Source organism: Papio anubis, chromosome 7, assembly GCF_008728515.1.
Source record: "Papio anubis isolate 15944 chromosome 7, Panubis1.0, whole genome shotgun sequence".
Classification (NCBI taxonomy): domain Eukaryota; kingdom Metazoa; phylum Chordata; class Mammalia; order Primates; family Cercopithecidae; genus Papio; species Papio anubis.
The window spans coordinates 56,205,047-56,232,086 of record NC_044982.1 but is presented as its reverse complement, the minus strand read 5'-3'; the positions used below and the strand labels follow the sequence as shown (position 1 = coordinate 56,232,086).

At 38.7% G+C, this 27,040-nt stretch overlaps 1 protein-coding gene across 2 annotated transcripts in view; it reads right to left on the bottom strand.

Annotated features, from left to right (window-relative positions):
• Window positions 1–27,040, bottom strand: part of SOS2 (SOS Ras/Rho guanine nucleotide exchange factor 2) — a 113,346-nt gene that overhangs the window by 76,926 nt on the left and 9,380 nt on the right. For both annotated transcript variants that reach the window (XM_003901771.5, XM_031668129.1), the window contains exons 2-4: window positions 9,176–9,301; window positions 3,995–4,126; window positions 2,725–2,889 (exon numbers count right to left, since the gene is read on the bottom strand). In XM_003901771.5, the coding sequence (XP_003901820.3) occupies window positions 2,725–2,889; window positions 3,995–4,126; window positions 9,176–9,301 (423 nt within the window). The remainder of the gene's footprint in view (window positions 1–2,724; window positions 2,890–3,994; window positions 4,127–9,175; window positions 9,302–27,040) is intronic.

The window sequence follows — 27,040 nt, the reverse complement described above, 5'->3', positions numbered from 1 at the left end:
CCCAAATAGCTGGGACTATAGTTACAAGCACACGCCTGGCTAATTTTTTTTCTTTGTAGAGACATGTTGCCCAGGCTGGTCTCAAACTCCTGAGCTCAAGCAATCCACCTGTCTCGGCCTCCCAAAGTGCTGGGATTATAGGCATGAGCCATGGTGCCTGGCCTGCAACATCTAAATAATGAAGGAACAGATTACGACCCATTGAATAAAATAATAATTCATTAGTCCATATTAAGATAAACAAATTTGAGTGTGATGAAGAATAAGATACGCAGTTTCAAAATACTCCACAAAATGTTCATTTATTAATTACAAAAGGGAAAAGAGTAACTTCACAGATGAGAAGCCTGGCAGATAATTCCCTAATCAAGTAATCAGTCAACATCACCACTACTAATGAGACACAACGAAATCATGTGCCTGTGTGCCATCTGAGAAAATGCAATGAGAAGAACACAGCACAATTTCTATGATATTCCTGCCAAAGAAGACCATTACCTGATTCTAACCAAGAGAAAACAACAGAGAAAACCTAAATTGAGGGACGTTCTACACAATAACTGACCTGTAACCCTCAAAAGTGTAAAGGTTATAAAACTTAAGGGAGGAGAGTTGATTCTAATGTCTCTCTCCCCAACCATGGGATTACACTGCAGTGGTCCCTGTACCTATTGCCATGACCTCCCTTGAATAAAGTCAACTTTACTATCTTTTTTTTTTTTTTGAAACAATGTCTTGCTTTGTCGCCCAGGCTGGAGTGCAGTGGCCCAATCTCAACTCACTGCAAACTCTGCCTCCTGGGTTCAAATGATTCTCGTGGCTCAGCCTCCTGAGTAAGTAGGATTACAGGCATGTGCCACCATGCCCAGTAACTTTTTTTGTATTTTTAGTAGAGACGGGGTTTTGCCACGTTGACTAGGCTGGTTTGAACTCGACCTTAAGTGACCTGCCTGCCTCAGCCTCCCAAAGTGCTGGGATTACGGGTGTGATCCACCATGCCTGGCCTGCTTTGCCACGTTTAAAAAAAAAAAAAAAAAAAAAAAAAAAGTTAAGGGAAGAATGAGGAATTATTCCAGACTGAAGAGGATAAACATACATGACACATAAACAATATATGCTTCTGGAATGAATGATTTTGGTAAAAACATCATTAGGATATGTGACAAGACATGAATGATGTTTGAAAGTTAGATGGTAAAATGTATCAAATGTATTCATTTCCTGGATTTTGACTGTCAGTCATACTGTGGTAATGTAGCAGAATGTTCTTGTTTATAGGACACACTATGTTGGCAACTTACTCTCATATGGTTCAAGTGGCAAGGGCGTACTTTCTGTTATACTTTCAACTTTTCTATAAGTCTAAGATATTTTCAAAGTTAAAAAAAAAAAAGTAGCCATAATTTTAGAAGTCAAAATAGAGATAACAAGGAATTGCAACCACAATGTAAGTGAAAAGTCATTTCTGAAATTATGGAATCGTACAATGGGTCTCAGTCATTATAACTGCACATCAGAATTACCTGGAATGCTTTCAAAGAACACTGAGGTTTGGAGATCCAATCCAAGCCAGTTAAATATCTGGGGGTGATATGCAGGCACCAGCATTCTTTAAAAGCTTTCTATTAATTCTGATGTGCAGTCAAGGGTGAGAACCACCGACATGTGCTAGGTCCTGGAGGTTGTTCACGCTGAGAGAGCTTCATTTAGGCATTTTCTCTGTAGTCTTTCTGGCCTCACCCATGCTAGAGTTCATTACTTTCTCCACTGTACCTCGGACTTATTAGTATAATAGTTTTAATCATATTGTTCTGTAATTATCTGTTTCTTTTTATTTTGCAGTAAAATAAATACCTTCTAATACAAGGATTGCAATCTTATTCAGTGTTACAGCTTCAGTGTGTGCAGTGGCTCATGTGTATAATCCTAACACTTTGGGAGGCCAAGGCAGGCACTTGAACTCAGGAGTTCAAGACCAGCCTGGGCAACATGGTGAAACCCTATCTCTCCAAAAAAAACCCACAAAAACAGCTGGATGTGGTGATGCATGCCTGTGGTCCTAACTACTCGAGAGGCTGAGATAAGAGGATCGCTTGAGCCAGGGAGGCAAAGGTTGCAGTGAGCTGAGATTGTGCCACTGCACTCCAGCCTGGGTGACAAAGTGAGACCTTGTCTCAAATAAATAAATAAATAGGAAGAAAAATAAGAAGGTGAGAAAAGGAGTACAGAATAACATGAAAGACTCAATTTCTTCCCGCAAGTAGCTTACAGCCAGGGAAGAAGACAGATATAAAAACAAAAAAAATGATCAGAGGGGAGTAACTTCAGCATTCAGCCTAATTTTCTCTCTCCCTGTGCCTCACTAAGCTAAGCTGTGAAACTAAAGTAGCGTCTTCAAAATTACTTACACTTAAAAGTACCTGAGTAGAACTCTATATATTCTCTTTCTGAAAATATAAAACTCAAACTACTTAAATTGGTTTGAGGCCTTGGATGTTTTTTTCTTGTAAGTAAAAGATTCTTGACCAAAAAAAGAGATCCCCATCCTGCCATATGCTTAAAAACCTGGAAAATATCATGGTTACTCTGTAAAGGCAGGATTTTTCTCTCTTCCAGTACTAGCAATTATAAAAATTACTTATCTAATAATGTATACAAAAAGATTGAGGCAGAAATGAGTATAGTTGCTATTCAAGTTAAGTTTAAATACCTTGTAACACTTACCTTATCCGCACACATTGACACTTTAATGTCCTGCTGAGATATTTCATAATGCCGGATATTAAAAACATAATTACCAGCCAATTTTAAAATATCAGCTGAGATATATTCTAGTACAGCCACAATATATAGGGACACATGGTAGTCCACTTTGTACCCTAACACTTCCTGTGAAAAGAATAAATAATTTAATTGCAAAATGTAGCACTGTCAAGTATTAAACACTTTAAAAATTCTTATTTAACATCCTTGCTTATAAAAAAACTTTCTATTAACTATATGTCTAAATGTAGTTTATAAAATGAATCTCTGGTCCCTGAATTGGGGGCTTTTCTTCTTTTAAGAGACATCGAATCTAACAACTCTGCCTTTTATCAATCTAACAACTCTGCCTTTTAGAGATCTTGGGTTGCACTCCACTAAAAGCCTCCTAATACATTAACCAAAACTCATCTGACAAATATTAAAATATCTGCTATCTTCAAGGACCCTGTTTTAAAACCAGTATCCCCTAATTACAGTAGTTTCTACTGAGGGGAGGAGAGGAAGTGTGTGTGCGTGTGTGTGTGTGTGTGTGTGTGGTGGGGGAGTGCGCAGGGGGGCGGGGTGCTTGAATTTGCTGCAAAACTCTTAAAATCCATATACATCAAGCATATTTTGCCCTATGCACTAATATGCATCTAGTAGGCAAACTAGGTCCTAGCCCACTTTTCCAGTATATAAAAAATAATCTGTAATAATACAAATTAATTTTAAAAACAGTTCTGCTCTGAACTCATAGTAGCTTCTGACATTATACACTTTCTTAATCAACAAATGGCTGAGAATCATGGCCTACTACATAGGAATCAGTCAGAATAACAGTCATTGGAAGATGCCACAATGGGCCAGGCATGATGGCTCATGACTCTTATCCTACCACTTTGGGAGGCCAAAGTAGGTGGATCGCCTGAGCCCAGGAGTTTGAGACCAGCCTTGGCAACACAGCAAGACCCTGTCTCTATAAAAAAAAAAAAAAAAAAAAAAAAAGATGCCACAAAATAATACTGATGCATTATCACTATTAATTTTAATATTGTTTGAAAAGCAAATTTCACCAGACTATAATTATTTTGTATACATATTTATATGACACGTATGTACAAGTATATACATGCAAGCGCACATATACACACTAACACAGACCATGCTACATTAATGCTTTATAAATATAGAAATAAAATATTATTTGTTATAAAGAACACCCCCCAACTAATGTTTAATCTTTTGTTACCTTCAACGAAGGATGGATTTTGTCCACAGGCAGTAAAAGAGGATTTCTTCTTTTTCGTTTTTCTATAGCAGATTGTGCATCAGCAATGGCCCATTTATCAATTGGGTGAGGAAAGGTCTTCTGAACTCGCTCCTGCTCAATCATAGCAGAACCATTGTAGTATTAATAAAAGTGTTTGTAAATAGGAAATTCACACAAAATTCAACTTGATCACTATTCTTAATGCTAGCAGATAATAGTGACAACACATTCTGATTCCTGTAATAAATAAATTTTTTGGTTTAAAAAAAGGTCAGGCCGGGCACAGTGGCTCATGCCTGTAATCCCAACACTTTGGGAGGCTGAGGCAGGTGGATCACTTGAGCTCAGGAGTTTGAGACCAGCCAGGCAACATGATGAAACCCCATCTCTATTAAAAATGACAAAAATTAGCCTGGCATGGTGGTGCATGCCTGTAGTCCCAGCTACTTGGGAAGCTGAGGTGGAAGGATCGCTTGAACCCAGGAGGTAGAGGTTGCAGCGAGCCGAGATCATGCGACTACACTCCAGCCTGGGTGAGAGGGAGATCCCAACTGGAAAAAAAAAAAAAAAGGTCAACAGGACTATCAAAATTTTTCCACATAATTTTCATGGATAAAACAAAAAGGCAAAATTCAAAAAGAAAGCTTTAAACACAATTAAGGTGAACTGGAAAAATGAAAAAACAATACATAGGATATATAAGAAAGATTAAGAAAACATGAAATAGTGTATTAGTGATTTTAAATTAGGTTTCTAGAGTTAAAACTATTTACCTAGCAGAGCAAAAATTGTTCATTCATTTTTAATCATTAGTATACAGCCACTCTAATCTTAGAGCTTCAAATAAAAAGGATCATGTATCTCTTGGAAGATGAAGTGGGTTAGAGAGCTCAGAATGGCTTATGAAAATATATACCTTGACAAAAACAATCCTAGCCTTTGTGGTTCATCTTGGTTTTTTTTTTTTTTTTTTGGAGACAAGGTCTTATTTTGTCTCACTTCTGGCTGAAGTGCAAGTGCAGGGGCGGCTCAGCTCACTGCAACCTCCACCTCCCAGGCTCCAATGATCCTCCCACCTCAGCAACCCAAGTAGCTGGGACTACAAGCACATACCACTACTCTTTGCTAATTTTTCTATTTTTTGTAGAGACAGAGTTTTGCCATGTTGCCCAGGCTGGTCTCAAATTCCTGGGCTCAAGTGATTGTGTCCGCCTCAACTTTCCAAAGTGCTGGGATTACAGATGTGAGCCACTGCACCTAGGCAGTTCATCTAATTTTAATTTAATTAGTGATTCATTGGCATGAAAAAGAACTACTGAGATCTGAATTAAACTCTACTTTAGCAGGGTCTCCTATATTTACAATTATAGTCTCAGATTTTAGCAAATTTAGCTATTTAAAAGTATGTTTTCAGTGTATTTATTTCATGTTCAAAACTAGTAGCAGAGGCTGGGCATGGTGGTCCATGCCTCTAAGTCTCAGCACTTTGGGAGGTCGAGGTGGGAGGATCCCTTGAGGCCAGGAGTATGAAACCAGCCTGTGCAAGTAGGGAGACCCTGTCTCTACAAAAAAATTTAAAAATTAGCCAGGCATGGTTGCACGCACTGAGGCAGGAGAACTGCTTGATCCCAGGAGTTCAAGGCTATAGTGAGCTATGATCCTGTCACTACACGCTAGTCTGGGTGATAAAGCAAGACCCTGTCTCTTAAAACAAAACACAAGAAAACCCAAACAACTGGCAGCAGAGAACACGGGGAAAAATGCTTTAATTCCAAGAATCCTGGAAAATCTTAACAGTTCAATTGCTACAAATTAAGATTTCCCTTTATACTGAAATTTGTTATAGCTGGGCACGGTGGCTAACACCTGTAATCCCAGCACTTTGGAAGGCTGAGGAGGGAGGATCACTGAAGACCAGGAGTTCAAGACCAGCCTGGGCAACACGGCAAGGCCCAGTCTTTACAAAAATAAAAATAAAAATTAGCTGGGCGCAGTGACACATGCCTGTAGTCCCAGCTACTGGGGAGGCTGAGGCAGGAGGATCACTTGGACCCAGGAGTTCAAGGCTACAGTGAGCTATGATCATGCCACTTCACAAAAAGAAAGAAAGTTGTTGCTTATAGAAAAAATTTTCCAAAAAAAAAAAAAAAAGGAAATGTAAACAGTATAGTATAAAAGTAATTTTTGAAAATACAAAAATTAGCCTGGGGTACACGCTTGTAGTCCCAGCTACTTGGGAGGCTGAGGCAGGAGAATCGCCTGAACCTGGGTGGCTGAGGCGGCAGTGAGCCAAGATCACACCACTATACTCCAACCCGGGTGACAGAGTAAGACTCCATCTCAAAAAATAAAAACAAAAATAATTTTTGATAGCTGTACTGTTAGACATTTGTTTTGTTTTTAGCAGGAGAAAAAGAATACAAATTATATTAATATTAATTTTATGTGCACAGGGTGTTTTTATACAAAAGAAGTAAAACTCTCCCTAACAGATATTGCTAAAAATCCAAAAATACTTCCATGTAACCAAGGCAAAACAAGTATTTTAGCACTAATTTAAACATAGTTTTTCAGAGAGATATGTATATATACACACACATACATATACATTTTTTAAATCAATGAGAAAATGTCCTCAAAATTTACACTAATCTTTTACTGAGGTAATACTTATATGCAGTAAAATACACAGATCTTAAAATGTACAATTTGTTGAGTTTTACAAATGCTTATGTCTGTGTAACCATTATCTCAACTGACACAGATAACATTTTTTTTTTTTCATCTTCTTTGAGACGGTCTCAGTCTGTCACCCAGGTTAGAGTGCAGTGGCACCAAGACCTCAGCTCACTGCAGCCTCCAACTCCTGGGTTTGAGTGATTCTTGTGCCTCAGCCTCCGGAGTAGCTGGGACTACAGGTGTGCACCACCACATGGGCTAATTTTTGTAATATTGGTAGAGATGGGGTTTCACCATGTTGCCCAGGCTGGTCTCAAACTCCTGACTTCAAGTGATCCACCCACCTTAGCCTCCCAAAGTGCTGGGATTACAGGCATGAACTACCATGCCTGGTCTCATTGAGAACATTTTTATAATCCTGATCTCCAGCCATCACAGGCAACTACCATTCTGATTTCTACCTCAATTGGCTTTAGCTGTTTCTAAATTTCATATATATATATGAAATTATACATATGTACTCATTTGGGTCTGGCTTTTTAAAATTTTTAAAATTTTACTACTGACTAGTATTCCATTTTATGAATCTGCCACATTTATTTATCCATTTTCTTGTTGACAGAAATTTGACTTGTTTCCAACTCTTGGTTATTATGAATTAAACCGCTTTAGCACTCATGTGTGGGTCTCTGTGAATATATTTTCGTTCTCTAGGGTTAAATAGGAACAGAACTACTGGGTCATATGCTAGATATATATTTAACTTATAAGAAACTGACAGTTTTCCAAAATGATTATACCATTTCATATTCCCACTAGCAATGTTTAAGAGTTATAGTTAGGCCGGGTGCAGTGGCTCACGCCTGTAATTCCAGCACTTTGGGAGGCCAAGGCGGGCGGATCACGAGGTGAGGAGATCAAGACCACGGTGAAACCCTGTCTCTACTAAAAATACAAAAAAATTTGCCGGGCGCGGTGGCAGGCGCCTGTAGTCCCAGCTACTAGGGAGGCTGAGGGGGGAGAAGGGCATGAACCCAGGAGGCGGAGCTTGCAGTGAGCCGAGATCACACCACTGCACTCCAGCCTGGGTGACAGAGCTGAGGCTGGGGTCAATGGTTCACACCTGTAATTCCAGCACTTTGGGAGGCCACAGTGGGAGGATCACTTGAGCCCGGGAGTTTGAGAACAGCGTACGCAACATAGGGAAACTCATCTCTACAAAAACATTTAAAAGTAGCTGGGCATGGTGGCCCACACCTGTAATCCCAGCCACTCAAAAGGCTGAGAAGGGAGGATCACCTAAGCCCAGGAGGTTGAGGCTGCAGTGAGCTGTGACGTAATTGTGCCACTGTACTCCAGCATGGGTGACAGAGTGAGATCCTGTCTCAAAAAAAAAAAAAAAAAAGGAAAGAAAGGAAAGGAAAGGAAAGGAAAGGAAGAAAAGAAAAGAAAGAAAGAGCTAGCTGCTCTACATTCTCACCAACATTTGGTGTAATCAGTCTTTAATTTTATCCTTTTTAGTGGGTGGGAAACAGTATCTCATCGTGGTTTTAATTTCTATTTCCCTGATCACTTACGAGCTTCAGCGCCTTTTCATGTGCTTACTGAATATTAGTAAATCTTCTTTTACATGTTTCTGTTTAAGACTTTTGCCCCTTTAGGGGAGAAAAGTGTCTTTTTCATTATTGATTTCCAGTAGTTTTTAATATATTCTGGATTCAAGCTCTACGTTTTCCACTAGTCTATGACTACATCTTTTTAATTTCTCATCTATTTTCTTCTTTGTTTTGTTTTTTTGAGACCGAGTTTCCCTCTCTCATCCTAGCTAGAGTGCAGTGGTATGATCATGGCTCACTGCAACCTTGATTTCCTGGGCTCAAGCAATCATCTGCCTCAGCCTCCAAGTAGCTGGAACTACGGACACATGCCATTAGGCCTGGCTAATTGTTAAACTTTTTGTAGAGACGGGGTCTCCCTATATTGCCCAGGCTGGTATCAAATTCCTGAGCTCGAGCAATTCTCCCGTCTCAGTCAGCCAAAGTACTGGGATTACAGGCGTGAGCCACCGCACCTGGCCTTATTATTAAATATAAAGTACTATGTTTTGAATCCTCTCTAAAAAACATGTGCCTAACCCCAGATTATGAAGATTTTTCCAGAATTTTCTTCTAGAAACCTTGTAGTTTAGCTGTTGTCTAAGGCCATGATCCATTTTGAATTAATTTTTGTCTACGGCATGAGATAGGTTTCAAGGTTTTTTCCCCTCATAAATGCACCCAGTTGTTCTAAGACTTTTTTTTCTGAAAAATTTGCCTTTCCTCAATGAACTGCCTTGATGTTTTTGTCAAAAACAAACTGACCATATATCTCATGCATAATTTCAATGATTTTAGTTTCCACAACAATTTAGAATGATATAGATACAAAAATTAATTCATACAGTGGTTGAATGACTTCTTGAAATGACAACATAATTTTTACCTCTACATCTTGAACAGTCCTTGGCTGGGCCATGCATAATTTATTAAGCAGCTGAAAAATCAGCTCTTCAATATAATAGAGAGACTCTTCATTAGCTGAGAGAGTGGGATGCACTTGTTCCTGAACCTTTAAAAAAAGTTATCAGTTAAAGTAATGGCAAAATAATATAAATTGAACAAAAGTCAAAGAGAATCTTACACATAATTAATATTTTACTATAATGGTTACTCAAAACAGACATAAAACACAAAATGAAGAAAAAAACTATTTGTTGGTCTCTGTAAACTTTTCTTAACCCACAGAGCAGTGGTTCTTAAATTTTTTGGACCCTTTGAATAATCTATGGAAAGTCATTGAACCCTCTCTTCTCTATCACCAAAAAGCATATACACATAAACTACTCGATACAATTTCAGAGGAATTGTGGATACCTTGAAGTCAACAAACCTACTTGAAGTCCATGCAGGTCATGAATCCCAGTAATAAAGGTACCTCTGAAAAACCATACTCCTTTACAAATTACAGAGGTGCTCTGTGAAATACGCACTACTCAGCTTTCACAATAGCATTGCCACCACCAGCTATGCTGAGCCCCCTACCGTTTTTTCTTTTCTTTTTTTTTTTTTTTCTTTTCTTTTTATTAAGCAGCTGTATCCTTCTAGGAATGAGCCATTTTTGTTTCTAAATTTTTGTCCTAAAAAATAATCCTGTCTGACTGGATATAAGAAATATGGTAAATAATAGTACCTAGCATACAGTAGGTGTCCTATAAATATTTGTTGAAAGAAATAATAAAAAAGTATTGCTTTCTTTTTTCTTTTTTTGAGACGGGGTCTCACTCTGTCACCCAGGCTCACTGCAGACCTGGGCTCAAGTGACCTTCCCACCTCAGCCTCCCAAGTAGCTGGCACTACAGGTGTGTGCCACCATAACCTGGCTAATTTTTAAAACTTTTTGTAGAGATGAAGTCTCACCATGTTGCCCAGACTGGTCTTGAACTCCTGGGCTCAAGTGATCCTCCCACCTTAGCCTCCCAAAGTACTGGGATTATATGCATGAGCCACCACACCCAGCCTGTTTTAAATTTTTATGCCATGAAATCAGAAGCACTAACACAATAATAGATAACCTGAATAGCCTCATAGTTAAGCAAAAGTAATTTAAAACCCTCCCCACAAAGAACACAGAATTGAAGTTAACCATTTCATTTGAAGTCTCAAAATTTACCATAGAATTCTTCCTAACATCAGATCACATGCCTACCACTAAACCGACCATTGCCTATGATTTAGCCTATGATTTAGACTTTGCCATTTCCTAAGGGATCCATGCCTGAACAAAATGAGAGTTTAAAAAAATTAGCATAGACACAGTGGCTAACGCCTGTAATCCCAGCACATTGGGAGGCCGAGGTAGACGGATCACCTGAGGTCAGGAGTTTGAGACCAGCCTGGCCAACATGGTGAAACTAAAAATACAAAATTAGCTGGGTGTGGTGGTGCGTGCCTGTAATCCCAGTTACTCAGGAGGCTAAGGCAGGAGAATTGCTTGAACCTGGGAGGCAGAGGTTGCAGTGAGCAGAGATTGCACCACTGCACTCCAGCCTCGGTGACTCCATCTCAAAAAAAAATAGCATAAAATTGTGCATTATAGCCTCATATTTTGTAAGTCTATAGGATTTATAGTAAAATCCCTTCTTTCATTCCTAATACTAGTTTTTGTGTGTTCGTTCTTTTCTTGATCAGCATCTCAGAGGTTTATCAATGTTATTAATCTTTAAAAGAACCAACTCTTGGCTTTTATGATCCTATTTTATGTTTGCTTTATATTTCATTTATTTTTGCTTAATCTTCATTATTTCTTCCGCTTCTTAGGTTCTTTTGCCAACTTCTTGAGATGGACACTTTGCTCATTTTTGTCAACCTTTCTTTTCTAATATGTATGTTTTCTCTAAAACTACTTTTGTAAAAACCCGTATTTTCATATGGAATATTTTTGTAATCATCCAGTTCAAAATACAGTCATCCTTCAGTATCTGTGGGAAAGTACTTCCAGGACACCTGTGGATACCCAAATCCATGGATGCCCAAGTCCTTTATATATAATGGTGTAACATTTGTATACAACCTACCCACATCCTCCCATATACTTTAAATCATCTCTAGGTTACTTATAACACCTAATACAATGGGCTGGGTGTGGTGGCTCACACCTGTGATCCCAGCACTTTGGGAGGCCAAGGTGGGTGGACCATGAGGTCAGGAGATCAAGACCATCGTGACTAACTCGGTGAAACCCCGTCTCTACTAAAAATAAAAAAACAAAATTAGCCGGGCGTGGTGGTGGGCACCTGTAGTCCCAGCTACTCGGGAGGCTGAGGCAGGAGAATGGCGTGAACCCGGGAGGTGGAGTTGGTAGTTAGCTGAAGCTGGTAGTGAGCTGAGATCGTGCCACTGCACTCCAGCCTGGGTGACAGAGCGAAACTCCATCTCAAAAAGAAAAAACAAAAACAAAAAACACCTAATACAATGTAAATGCTATGTAATAGTGATTATATTGTATTGTTTAGGGAATAATGACAAAAGAAAAGTCTGTATGTGTTCAGTGCAAATGCAACCATCCATTATTTTCCCAAATATTGTTGATCTGAGGTTGGCTGAATCTGTAGATTAAGAACCCAAGGATAAGAATGGTGGACTATACTTTCTAATTTCCATTATGGTTTCTTCTTTCACCTTAAGAATCTAGAAGCAAATATTTTTAAAGGTTTTAAAAATTGATTTCTATAATAATCACGTGGTCAGAAAACATACTTTCTTTTTCATTTTATTTACTTATTTAATTTTTTTGAGACAGAGTCTCATTCTGCCACCCACATTGGAATGCAGTAGCGCAATCATGGCTCACTATAGGCTTGACCTCAAGCTGGTCTTGAACTTGTGAGCTCAAGCTGGTCTTGAACTTTTGAGCTCAAGCTATCCATCCACCTCTGCTTCCAAAATGCTGGGATTATAGGCATAAGCCACTATGCCTGGCCAGAAAACAAATTTTCTATGATTTCAATCTTTTGAAATTTGTTGAGACTTGCATTATAGCCCATCATATGGGTCTACCTGGCTTCACTGACAAACTCATCAAACATAAAGGAAGTAATACAACAATCTTAAGCGAAAATTTAGAAATCTTTTTTTAAAAAAAGATAAACTCTCCAATTTATTTTGGGACTAACCTTTATATAAAAACTCAAAAAGAAAGATGAAAATTATAGGCCATTTTCAGCTGGGCAGTGGTTCATGCCTATAATCCCAGCACTTTGGGAGGCCAAGGTCAGAGGATCGCTCGAAGCCAGGAGTTCCAGACCAGCCTGAGCAACACAGCAAGACCCCATCTCTCCAAAATAAAAAATTAGTTGGGCATGGTGGCATGTGCCTGTAGTCCTAGCTACTCAGGAGGCTAAGGCAAGAGGATTACTTGAGCCCAGAAGGTCAAGGCTACAGTGAGCCATGATGGTGCCACTGCGCTCCAGCCTGGGGCAATGAGCAAGACCTCATCCCTAAAATAAAAGAAAATTATAGGCCATTTTCACTTATGAATCCAGAAAAACAAAAAAGCCTAAGTATCACCTAACTAAATTCCATAATGTATACAAATAAGATTATACTATCACAGCCGGGCATAGTGGCTCACATCTATAATCCCAGCACTTCGGGAGGCCGGAAGTGGGTGGATCATCTGAGGTCAGGAGTTCGAGACCAGCCTGGACAACATGGTGAAACCCCATCTCTACTAAAAATATAAAAATTAGCTAGGTTGGTGGCATAGGCCTGTACTCCTAGCTACTTGGGTGGCTAAGGCCAAGCAGGAGAACTACTTGAACCCAGTAGACAGATGCTGCCGTGAGCCGAGATCACTGCACTCCAGCCTAGCTGACTGAGTGAGACTCCATCTCAAAAAAAAAAGAGAGAGAAAAAAAAAGAAAAATATGACCATCCCAATATATATGTAGAAAAGTCGTTTGAAAAAAATTCAACACTCTTTCATGATAAAATATCTTTGTGGGCCCAGCACGGTGGCTCACACATATAATCCCAGCACTTCTGAGGCCGAGGCAGGTGGATCACTTGAGGTCAGGAGTTCAAGGCCAGCCTGGCCAACACGGAGAAACCCCATCTCTACCAAAACTACAAAAAATTAGCCAGACGTGGTAGCAGGTGCGTGTAGTCCCAGCTACTCGGGAGGCTGAGGCAGGAGAATCACTTGAACCTGGGAGGTGGAGGTTGCAGTGAGCCGAGATCACGTGCCACTGCACTCCAGCCTGGGTGACAGTGAGACTCTGTCTCAAACAAACAAACAATCTCTTTGTAAACTTCTTTCATTTGATAAAGGATATATACTAAAAATCCACAATAGGCCAGGTGTGGTGGCTCCCACCTGTAATCCTAGCACTTTGGGAGGCTGAGACGGGGGGATCACAAGGTCAGAGGTTTGAGACCACCTGGCCAATAAGGTGAAACCCCGTCTCTACTAAAAATACAAAAATTAGACGGTGTGGTGGCAGATGCTTGTAGTTCCAGCTACTCAGGAGGCTGAGGCAGGAGAATCGATTGAACCGGGAAGCAGAGGCTGCAGTGAGCTGAGATCATGCCACTGCACTCCAGCCTGAGCGACAGAGCAAGATTCCATCTCAAAAAAAAAAAAAAAAAAGCTAATATAAAATCGTAGTTAATGGTAAGACAAGACACTGACAACCTTCCTTTTGAGATCAAGAAAAAGGATATTTTCTATTACCATTTCTATTCCACATTGTATTTGGAGGTCCTGGCTAGTACAGTAAACCAAGAAAAAGAAAATTTAAGAATTGGTAAAGAAGAAACAAATTTGCAGATCATCTGACTGCCCACTGTGATGGTTAATTTTGGGGTGCCCATATAACTGGTTACACACTATTTCTGGGTATGTCTGTCAGGGTATTTCTGGAGGAAATTAACATTTGAGTTGGTAGACTGAGAAAAGCAGACTCCCATCCCCAATGTGGCCTTATCCACTTGACTGAAGGCCTGAATAGAACAAAAGGCTAAGAAAGAATTCTTTCTCTCTGCCTAACTGTATTTGAGCTGGGACATCAGTCTTCTGCCTGCAGACTCAGACTCAGACTGGAATTTATACCATCAGCTCTTCTGGTTCTCAGGCCTTCAGACTAGGACTAGAATTATACTATTGGCTTTTCTCGGTCTGCAACTTGACAAATGCAGATCTTGGACTTCTCAGCCACCATAATCTCATGAGCCAATTTCCTCTGTGTGTGTGTGTGTGTGTGTGTGTGTGTGTGTGTGTGTGTGTGTGTTTCCTATTGATTCTGTTTCTCTGAAGAATCCATGCACCCATGGAGGACAAAATAACGCACCCATGCAGGACAAAAATATTGTACAGATAAATTATCTGAATTCATAAAAAATAAACTTTTCTATGTACCAGCAACAAAGCTAGCAAACAAAATTTTTAGGCCAGGTGCAGTGGCTCACTCCCGTAATCCCAGCACTTTGGGAAGCTGAGGCAGGAGGATCGCTTGAGCCCAGGAGTTCAAGGCCAGTCTGGGCAACATGGGGACCCCACCTCTACAAAAAATTAGCCAGACATTGTGGCACACACCTGTAGTCCCAGCTACACAGGAGGCTGATGTGGGAGGATCACCTGAGCCCGGGAGGTCAAGGCTGCAGTGAGCCATGATTATGCTACTGCACTCCGGCTTGGGTGAGAGTGAGACCTTGTCTCAAAAAAAAAAAAAAAATTAAATAGCATTTACAATAGAATTTAAAATACTGTGCACCTTGAGTACATGATAAGGTACACATGACCCCTAGGGAGAAAACTAGACTTTAAGAAAAATAAAAGAGCTAAATAAATGAAAGATGACACCATGTTGGTGAACTGTCAGACTTAATATTAATGTTGTATACCTCTGAGTTCTCTCAAAATTGATCCATGCAGTTATAAAATCACAATCAAAACCAAGCAGGTTGTTTTGCTAAAAATGTCAAGATAATTTCAAAATGTACATAAAAGTGCAAAAGGCTAAGAAAATCAGTCATATATTCTTTTTTTTTATTGACAAGAAAGTCATACGTTTGTAAGGAAGTACAAGGATTTGCTCCAATGGTTGTCAGGATTTATTACAAAGTTACAGTAATAAAGAATGTGACAATAGCATAAGGATAGAGAAAGAAATCAATGGGACATAACAGAGTCCACAAACAAGCCCACATATATATAGACCTTTATTTCCAAAGATGGCACTGTGGAGTATGAGGTGGGGCAGAGAGTTGTGGGGAGGCAGGGAAGTGTATGAATAGTGTTGAACCACTGCAGAAAAATAAAATCAACGACTACTACTTCATCCTTTAACCAAAAATCAATCCTAGCTGCATGTTAGGCCTAACAAATAAATATACTCAATAAAGCTCTGACAGTGTAAAACTAGGTAATACCTTCATGATTTTAGGAATTGAAAAGGATTTCTTATATAGGACACAAAAAATTACTAGCTATGAAGGAAAGAACTGATAAACTTTATATTAAACTTTAAAATTTAGGTTTATCAAAAGACATCTTTAAGAAGGTAAAAAGGCAAGTTACGGAGTTGGAGAAGATATATGTGGTACGTATAACAAAAGGCTTATGTCCAGAATATATAGAGAACTCCTAGAAGTTCAGTAAGAAAAAAATGATAAAAATCCCAAGAGAAAAAAATGGGCAAAAAGCCCTTAAACTAGCACTTCACAAAAGAAGAAATTCAAATAGCCCATATATATATTTAAAAGTGCTCTAGCTCTTAAGTAATCAGAAAAATGCAAATTAAACCACCATGAAAACTATCCGCTCACCAGGCAGCAATACTAAAAATTCTGGTAATATCAAACGTTGGTAACTATGTGGAGCAATGGGAACTATCACACACTGCTACTAGAATGTAAAATGGTTCAACCACTTTCAAACACTTTGCCATTAAAGTACTAAAGTTCAAGATATGTATACTGTATGACTGAGCAATTCCACTATAGGATATATATATTCAGGATAGATCTACATATATTTCTTTAGAACTATACAGTCCAATATAATAGACACTAGCCTCATGTGGGTACTGAACACCTCAAACGTAGCTCCACTGAGTGGAAATGGGATGTTGGTGTAAAATACAAACCAGATTCAAGGATTTAGTATTAAAATAAGAAGTCAAATTCTCAATTTTTATGACACATGCTGAAATGATTAGATTTATTGGGTTAAATATGTTATTAAAATCAACTTCATCTGTTTCTTCTTACTTTTCAACTGTGGCTATGATAATTTTCTTTTTTAACTTTTATTTTAGATTAAGGGGGCACATGTGCAGATTTTGTTACCTAGGTATATTGTGTCATGCTGAGGTCTGGGGTACAAACGATCCCATCACCCAGGTACTGAGCATAGTACTCCCCGTCTATTAGTCCCCGGTGTCTTATTGTTAACACCTTTATGTCCATGGGTACCCATGTTTAGCTCTCACCTGTAAATGAGAACATGTAGTATTTGTTTTTTTTGTTCCTGCATTAATTAATTCACTTAGGAAGGAAAATTTTATTTTATTTATTTTTTAATTTTTGAGACAGGTTCTTGCTATATTGCCCAGGCTGGCCTTGAACTCCTGGGATCAAGCAATCCTCCTGCCTTGGCCTCCCAAAATGCTGGGATTATAGGCATGAGCCACCATGCCCAGCCTAGGAGGGAAAATTTAAAATTACATGTGTGGCTCACATTATATCTCTTCTAGACAGCACTGCTCTAGAGAAATGAGCACACATGTTTATCAGAAGACATATGCTAGGAGGCTCATAAATAACATTATTAATAATACCTTCCAAAACTAGAAAAGAATTCAAATATTCATCCAGAATGGGACAGATATATTGTGGCTTATTAATACAATGGAATATACACAGTCAAAAAAATGCAGTAGTAATGACAGCTAGATAAAATGTAGATGCACCCTGAAAAAATGTTGGCAGAAAGAAGCCAGATAAAAATACAGACAATGGGATTTCATTCACAAAGTCAGACAAAATTAAATACAAAAATAAAAAATAAACAAATTCAGAAAAAAAAATAAACAACGGTGTTAAGGGATACATGCTGAGATGGAAAAACTGTAAAGAAAATTAAAACAGGCCAGGTGCAGTGGTTCGCACCTGTAATCCCAGCACTTTGGGAGGCCAAGGCAGGCGGATCGCGAGGTCAAGAGATCGAGACCATCCTGGCCAACATGGTGAAACCCCATCTTTACTAAAAATACAAAAATTAGCTGGGCGTGGTGGTGCACACCTGTAGTCCCAGCTACTCGGGAGGCTGAGGCAGGAGAATCATTTGAAACCAGGAGGTGGAGGTTGCAGTGAGCTGAGATCATGCCACTGTACTCCAGCCTGGCAACAGAGCAAGACTCCGTCTCAAAAAGAAAGAAAATCAAAACAGTGAATACCATAAAAGTGGTTACCTTTTGAAGAGTTATTCTGAGAAAAGTGCTGACAATGTTCTGTCTTCTAACCTGAGTGTTAAATAGGTGTTCCTTAAAATGTGTATTTATCCTTTAAACATTTTCTGATTATATGTTACACTTCACCATAAATAAGGTTTTCAAAAGTTTGAGAATCATCTAGCAAACAGAGGAAATTGAGTGGGGAAATTATCAATAAAATAAGTCTAAAGGGCTTTTCTAGTGCCCACGTCACTGAACAAAATTTAAATGTCAGGACACTGGAGACAAAAAGAATATCCTACAAGACTGGGAGGACAGGGAAGTGAGGAGGAGCAGATTATATACAAGAAGCAGACATTAGCTTTCAACAGTAATACTAGAAGCTAGATGGCAATGATGTTCAGCCTGGAATCCAAGACACCAACAATATCAAATGCCATGCTAAAATGACATTCTTAGATAGAATAAGGTCAAAAACTTTATCTCTCATGTAGCCTTTATCATTAAGCTTCTGTCATTTGTACTACACTAAAACAAGGGTATGAATCAAGAAAGAAAAAAATGGGATAAAGGAAATAAAGGAATCAATAGGGAAGAAAGGTCAAAGGAATGACCATCATAAAATGAAAGGAAATTATAGGATGAGAGCTGTACAACAGGAATAAAAGTGACCAGTCCACACTGGTGCAGGTCAGAAGGCTCTGGGAGAGACTGTCTCAAGAAAATGAACTTGACAGAGTATATAATGGGATGAAAATCTTGATAGGATATTTAGAAAACTGGTAAAAAGTTTCAATTTGGTAACAAGTTTACTACATAGAAAAACACACAAACAAGAAAACAAGATAATTAATAACTCCAGTAAAAGCAGTGAGTTAGAAAAGAAAAAGCAGATTAAATAGCATTTACAGGCCGGGTGCGGTGGTTCACGCCTATGATCTCAGCACTTTGGGAGGCCAAGGTGGGAGTGGATCACTTGGGGCCAGGAACTCAAGACCAGCCTGGCCTACACAGTGAAACCCCATCTTTACTAAAAATACAAAAATTAGCTGGGCCTGGTGGCACGTGCCTGTAATCTCAGCTGGAACCCGGGAGGTGGAGGTTGCAGTGAGTGGAGATTGTGCCACTGCACTCCAACCTGGGCGACAGAGTGAGACCCTGTTCCCCCTCCCTTCCTCCGCCCACAAAAAAATCCCCAAAAATAGCATTTACAGTCATAATAACGTAAACTTTGAATATTAATCCAACTCAAATTAAGATATAACTTGAAGTGGGGGAAGAGAAAATGCAAAGTGTGTGTGGTTGGAGGGGAATGTATGTGCATATTAAAGAATATTAAATACTTTGTGCCACTGCACTCCAGCCTGGACAACAGAGTGGGTCCCTGCCTTAAAAAAAAAAAAGAGAGAGAGAGAGAAAAGAATATTAAATCCTTACCCTCCATGGTAGGAACTCAACAGAAAACATCCAAAACAGCAAAAAACAAACAAACAAACAAACAGAAAAACAAGAAATAACAATATAAGCACGTTTTCTTTCTTAGAAATATAGAAGTAAATAAATCACTTTGAAAAGTTAAAGTGGTTTTCTTTAGGAAACAGAAAATTTTGTGTTTAAGGGGGAAGTAAGAGCTAATTATCTTTTTATTTATATAAATAATTTTGACAAAATACAAACTAATTGATAAAAATAATTTTGAATTGGGGAATGGGGAAATGGAAGGCCATGGTAAGAAAAGACTACTCTTTGAAGAAGTCTGGTCCAAAAAGTCTAACAGTAAGGCAGTTAGAAATTCACATAGGACCGATATCCAAAAAATCAGGCTTTCTAATATGTTTCTATGTTAGAAATATGTTTCTAACATATTTTCTAATAAATTCAAATTAGGTTTTGGGAAAATAAATATTTCCTCTTATACTCTGCACTTCTTTTTTTTTTTTTTTTTTTGATACGGAGTCTCGCTCTGTAGCCCAGGCTGGAGTGCAGTGGCTGGATCTCAGCTCACTCCAAGCTCCGCCTCCCGGGTTCACGCCATTCTCCGGCCTCAGCCTCCCGAGTAGCTGGGACTACAGGCGCCCGCCACCACGCCCGGCTATTTTTTGTATTTCTTAGTAGAGACGGGGTTTCACCGTGTTAGCCAGGATGGTCTCGATCTCCTGACCTCGTGATCCGCCCATCTCGGCCTCCCAAAGTGCTGGGATTACAGGCTTGAGCCACCGCGCCCGGCCTCTCTGCACTTCTTTAACACAGCCAGAGATAACTTAATTACATTTTAACCATACATTTCTAATAGATCAATTGATTTTAAAATGACATTGTTGGAAAAATAGACATTTAACTGGGCATAGTGGGATACCTGTAGTCCCAGCTACTCTTAGTGGCTAAGGTGGGAGGATTCCTTGGGCCTAGGAGTTTCAGGCTTCCAAACATAATGAGACTCCATCTCTAAATAAATAAACATTTATATTGCAAGTGTGGCAGTGGACTTCATAAGGCTGTTTCTTTTTTTTTCCTTTAAAAGATGAGGCCTACCTAAATTGCTCAGGCTGGTCACCAACTCCTTGGCTCAAACAATCCTCCTGCCTCCTCAGGACCCCTCCCTGGGGCAAGGTGTTTCTTACATCTTTCCATAAAAAGCCAGGGGCCCCACTCAGTGAAAATGATGAACATGAGAATTAAGATAATGTCTAACTGGGATGGATTCTTTTTCTGTGATTATGATTTTGTTAAATAAGCTACAAAGCAATTTGAACATCAAGCATCAAAGTTTCTTATGCCAAACTTCTTAATTTCAAATACAAAAACAGTCATAAAAATAAATACGCAATATTAAAATCTCACCCATAAATACTGTAATAGGACATCAAGAAGACGATGGAAGAGAACCATGCTTTACACTTCCACAGAGACAGTAAACATAAAATTACCACAACAGAACCAATTTGCCTATCATATTTTTTTGAAAGACTAGTCAGAAAAAGAGCAATTAAAATAATTTCCAGTCTTTAACAGTAGATTAACAAGTCAGACCTGTATTTTAGTTACACCATATTTTCAAATTGCCAGAAGGCATTTCCTTACATATAACACTATAAATAGAATAGTCTCATACTATAAATCCATGTGTAGACACACACAAAAGCACTTTAACTTTTTAACCTGATAAACCACTACACTTAACAAGTTATAGAAATGTTATTTCCTAATTTATATTTTTCAGTTTTTCATCTTCACATTTAAATTAAAAATCTTGCTAATACACTTGTTCATTAATTAACATTTGAGCTTCAGGTACAATGTGGAAATAAATCCTTTTGGATACACAGTCTGACTGATATTTATTTTTGCCAAATTCTTCATTCCATTGCCAAGATTTCCACAAGGATGCAAATATCTCAAACATCGATTAAGAATATTGGCAATGTTTTCGTTATAAAATGTTTTGGGGTTTTGGTTTTTTTTTTTTTTTTTGAGATGGAGTCTTGCTCTATTGCCCAGGCTGGAGTGTAGGGCAGTGATCTTGGCTCACTGCAACTTCCACCTCCCGGATTCAAGAGATTCGCCTGCCTCAGCCTCCCAAGTAGCTGGGACTACAGGTGCGCACCACCACGCCCAGCTAATTTTTGTATTTTCAGTAGAGATAGGGTTTCACCATGTTGGCCAGGCTAGTCTCGAACTCCTGAGCTCAGGTAATCTGCCTGCCTCAGCCTCCCGAAGTGCTGGGATTACAGGCGTGAGCCACCATATCCAGCCCATTATGAAATATTAAAATTCAATTTAAAAAGAAAATAATAAATTTTAGTTGAAGGATATACACTAAAACTACAAAATACTGGCAGAGCACGGTGGCTCACACCTGTAATCCCAGCACTTTGGGAGGCCAAGGCAGGAAGATCACCTGAGTTCAGGAGTTCAAGACCAGCCTGGCCAACATGGTGAAACCCCATCTCTACCAAAAGTACAAACATTAGCCGGGCAGCTACTCTGGAGGCTGAGGTGGGAGAATCACTGGAATCCAGGAGACGCAGGTTACAGTGAGCTGAGATTGTGCCATCGCACTCCAGCCTGGGTCACAGACTGAGACTCAATCTCAAAAAATAAAAATAAAATACAATAAAAATGAATAAATAAATAAAAATAAAAATAAAATATGCTGCTGATAGGAATTAAAGAAATAAATGAAGAGATAAGCTATGAGTTGGAAGACTCAACACTGTTATAATGTCAATTTCTCCCAAATGATCTGTAGATGCAAGACAATCTCAATCAAAATTCCAGCAAGCTTTTTTGTAGAAACTGGTATGTCGATTTAAAAATTCTTATGGAAATACAAAGGTCCTAGAATAACTAAAACAACTCTAAAGAAGAATAAAGTTGAAGGGCTAACACTACCTGATTTCAAAGATTTCTATAAAGCTATGGTAACCAAAACAGTATGGCACTGACATAAAGATAAGTGAAACGATCAATAGAACAGAATAGAGAATCCAGAAATAAAACCACACATATATGGGCAACTGATTTTTTAAATAAAAGCATGAAGACCTTTAGCAAAGGAAAAAGAATAGCCTTTTCAATAAATGGTCACAGAAAAAACAGATAATCCACATACAAAAAACCAAACATACCATATGCAGAATTATCACACCATATATAAAATGATTCGACCAGCACCATAAGACAGGGTGAGATATTTTTTTTAAAAAAAGAAAGAAACAGTGATTCAAATGGGTCATAGATATAAAAATAAAATTTAACCACAAAATTTCTAGAACAGGCCAGGTATGGTGGATCACACCTATAATCGCAAAACTTCGGGAGGCCAAGGCTGAAGGATCACTTTAGGCCAAGAGTTCGAGACCAGCCTGGGCAACACAGTGAGACCTTATCTCAATTTCTGAAAATTAAAATAAATAAATAAAAAATTTCTAGAAGGGAAATTTTTGTAACCCTGGGTTAGGCAAAGATTTCCTAAATATGACACTAATGGCACAGTCCCTAAAAAAACAAACTGATAAAAATTTAAAACTTTTGTTCTCCAAAAGATAGTATAAACCAGGTGCAGTGGCTTATGCCTATAGTACCAGTACTTTGGAAGGCTGAGGCAGGAAGACCACTTGAGGCCAGGAGCTTAAGGCCAGCCTAGGCAACATAGCAAGACCCTACCTCTTAAAAAGAAAAAAGAAAGAAAGAAAGAAAAAGATAAAAAGATAGTATTAAGAGAATGGTATATAATGAAACCTCCATAAAAAGAAAAAAAAAAATAGGGGGCCGAGTGAGATGGTTTATGCCTGTAATTCCAGCACTTTGGGAGGCCAAGGTGGGTGGATTCCCTGAGGCCAAGAGTTTGAGACCAACCTGGGCAACACGGCAAAACCCTGTCTCTACTAAAAATACAAAAATTAGCAGGGCATGGTGGTGGGTGCCTGTAATCCCAGCTACTTGGGAGGCTGAGGGGAAAGAATCACTTGAACTCAGAAGGCGGAGGTTGCAGTGAGCTGAGACTGTGCCACTGCTCTCCAGCCTGGGTGACAGAGCAAGACTCCACCCCCCACCAAAAAAAAACAAAAAACAAAACAACTCAACAAAAATGGGCAAAAGATCTGAACAAACACTTCACCAAAGAAGATATATGGAAGGTAAATAAAAACATGAAAGATGTTCAACATCATTAATCACTGGGGAAATGCAAACTAAAACCACAAAATACCATTACACTGCTATTAGAATGGCTAAAATTAAATTACCAAGTGTTGGCAGGAGGAGCAGGATCTCTTATATTGCTGGTGGGAATGTAAAACTACAACCACTTTAGAAAACAGTTTGATAGTTTCTTAAAAAGTTAAGCAGCCAGGCGTGGTGGTTCACGCCTATAATCCCAGCACTTTGGGAGGCCAAGACTAGTTTTATTTGAATAGCCAAGATCTGAAAAACTAAATGTACATAAATAAGTGAATGGATAAACAAGCCACAGTATATCTACACAATGGAATACACTACTGGGCAATAAAAAGGAATGAACTACTGATACATGCAACATAAATGAATCTCAAAATAATCATGCTGAAAGAAGCCAGATTGAAAAAAAAGAGTATTTACAGTATGATTCTATTAGTATTAATATAAAACTCTAGAAAATGCAATCGATAATGAAAGCAAACAGATTAGTGATGGCTTGGGATGTCTCCTGAGAGTGGGGAGAAATAGGAGGGAGTTTACAGTCAAGAGGAAATTTATGGGGCTGAAGGATATGTCTACTAGCTTTATTGGGATGGTTTTACTGTGTATATATAACTTATCACATTGTTGAAAACATCAAATTGTACATTGTAATTGTATGCACTGTAAATATATACTTTATATCAATTATATCCCAATAAAGTTTTTAAAAATAATTCTAAAATGTAATATTCTAAGGCAACATTTTTCTAATCAAAGTGTATAAGCAAGAATTGAAACCACAGTTGTATACTCTAAACTCATTAAGATCAGGAATCACTTCTTGTTTGTTTTTTGGGGGGCAGGGGAGAGGTGTGGAGACAGAATCTTGCTCTGTCACCCAGGCTGGAGTGCAGTGGTGTCTCAAAAACTCCTGGGCTCAAGGGATCCTTCCACCTCAGCCTCCCTTGTGGCTGGGACTACAGGTGGGCACTATCACATCAGCTCCCATTTCTTGTTTTTGGTCTCCTCCTATTTCCCTACACCTGTATTCTTAGCATACAGGTAATCTAGTATGTCATTAAAAGAACAGACCCTGCATTGGGTCAGGCGCAGTGGCTCACGCCTGTAATCCCAGCACTTTGGGAGGCTGAGGCGGGCGGATCACGAGGTCAGGAGACTGAGACCATCCTGGCTAACATGAAACCCCGTCTCTACTAAAAACACACACAAAAAATTAGCTAGGCATGGTGGCCTGTAGTCCCAGCTACTAGGAAGGCTGAGGCAGGAGAATGGCGCGAACCTGGGAGGTGGAGCTTGCAGTGAGCTGAGACTGCATCACTGCACTTCCAGCCTGGGCGACAGAGAGAGACTCCGTCTCAAAAAAAAAAAAAAAACAAAACAGACCCTGCATAAAGAAAGCACTCAGTAAATACTTGTTAAACAGATTCACAGCAGCAAACAGATCTCTTGGCCTCACTGAAATTATCTGGATACTGAAAAAGCTTTTAAACTCCATAAAATTTGTTTTCGTTTCACTGGATATGTATCTGGAGACCTGGTTCTCATACAACTTTATAAATGAGGGAATTCCCTCTCTTATGTTTCTCTATTCCTCCCACTGTCTACTAATACTTCTCAGAGTCCATGCTCTTAATTAGGTACTTTCAGCAGGCTTTCACAATGTAAGTTTATTTAAAATGCAAATAAGTACAGGCCAAGAAGCTATTTCTACTTAATATTAGGTGAGAGCTTACCATAATATAATCAAATATGTAAAAAAGATTAGCTGAAGCAAAACTTTTTGTCATCAAAGTTTTCTGTGAATGGGACATGACCTAGAAGCACCTTCCCATAAAGGCAGGCCATTTGCCTGTAAACCCAGGATAGTACAGGCTAGATAAATGGTTCCCAACTTGTTCCAGTGGCAGATCATTTGGAAATCAGTGTTCTTTGCAGAACATGAAATATTAAGACATATATTCTATCACAGCAGGGACAATGCTAGTAATGACTTTAAAACTTAAAATCAAACTACAGGAACATGTCTGTAAGACAAAAACCAAAAAGTATTAAAAGCCATTTTCCCTTTAAAACCTCCATTATCACTCGTTCACTTATTTTACAATCTTTCACTACTCACTAGCAAGTAAACTGCAGCAGACAACAAAGATTGTTTTTTCTAATTTATAGAAGAAAAATAAAATTGAAAAAAAATAGCTTTTTTCCCCCTGTGAACTGGGAAAAGATCACTATTAAATTTGTTTCATTCACTTATGTTTAATCAGTCCCGGGGCCAAACACCCACGTCTGTCACGATACTTTCTAAACAGCCATATGTACTCTTTCCTAAAGAAGATCTGTCTGACAAGGTGTCTGCACACAGTGAGTAAAGCAGGGTCTCCTTTTACACCTCTCCTTTCACAGCTGCCCTTCCATTTTACTAAGAAAGGCGGATCTCTCACTTATCTTGAAATTCTCTATAGTATACACATGTTGCTCTGAAGTGCAATACATAAATCCTAGGACACTAAACAAAGAGACAATTACAAATATTTTCATTTAAGTATCTTGCCTCTTCCATCCTCTAGCCTACTGTCGAAAAACACATCTTCCTGAGGGGACAGGCCCATGAAAATAAAAAGAAAGCATCTCTAAGATTTTTTTAAAATTAGCCAAGTGTGGTGGCATGTGCCTGCAGTCCTAGCTATTCAGGAGGCTGAAGTGGGAGGATCGCTTGAGCCTGGAAGGTTGAAGCTGCAGTGAGCCATGATCATGCCACTGTACTCCAGCCTGGGTGAGTGACAGAATGAGACTTTAATAATAATAATAATAATAATTCAGTTCAAAAGACAGGTTTTAAAGCTTTATGGTCGTAGGGAAAATCTTTTTAAACTCAGTATGTAGACTTTTTTGTGGTTGTAAAGAAGTATAAATTAAAAAGAGGGATTAAAGACTCAAGTCTAAAAATATTATATTAGAATTATGTAGGGAAAATATAATGAAAAAAGTTCACAGAGAAAAAAGGACAGTGTAAAATTTCCAACTTTTAAAGACACACTTTTCATGTGTATTTTTAAAAGATGATGGTGGATATCAAATTATTTTCGTATTTAAATTCCATTCAGCACATTTAAAAGACTGATGGAACTGTTTTTCCTTAAAACATGAGTATTTACAACACATATAAAATTACATCTACTGCAACTATTTAAATGTAAAATGGAAATTTCCAGATGTCAGCATAAAAATGTGCAAGTTTTTCAAAATTCTTTTGGGATACACAGCAAAAAAAGTTAGAAAACTCCTAATTTAGGAGAAAGAATCAAGTAGATTCAGTGATGAATAGATGTTAGAAAGAGGGGAAGAATGATGACTAGGTTTCTGGATTGAGAACTGGATATACCATTTATATTGGAGATACAGGTTTATGAGAGAAAACACTGTGAACATTGATGTGGGACTGTCTGGGAAGCAGGAGGATGTAGCAGTTTTAGATAGGCTGTAAGAGAAAATCTCTCCAAGAAAATGATGCTTGACTATAAAGACCTAAAGGAGGTAAAAGGGCCAGCCAGGTGATTATCTAAGGGAAGAGTGTTTCAGGTAGAAAATTCAGCAAGTACAAAAGTCCTAAGACTAAAACATGTCTATGTTATAGAAACAAGAAAGCTAGTATGGGGCAGAAGCAGAACAAACAG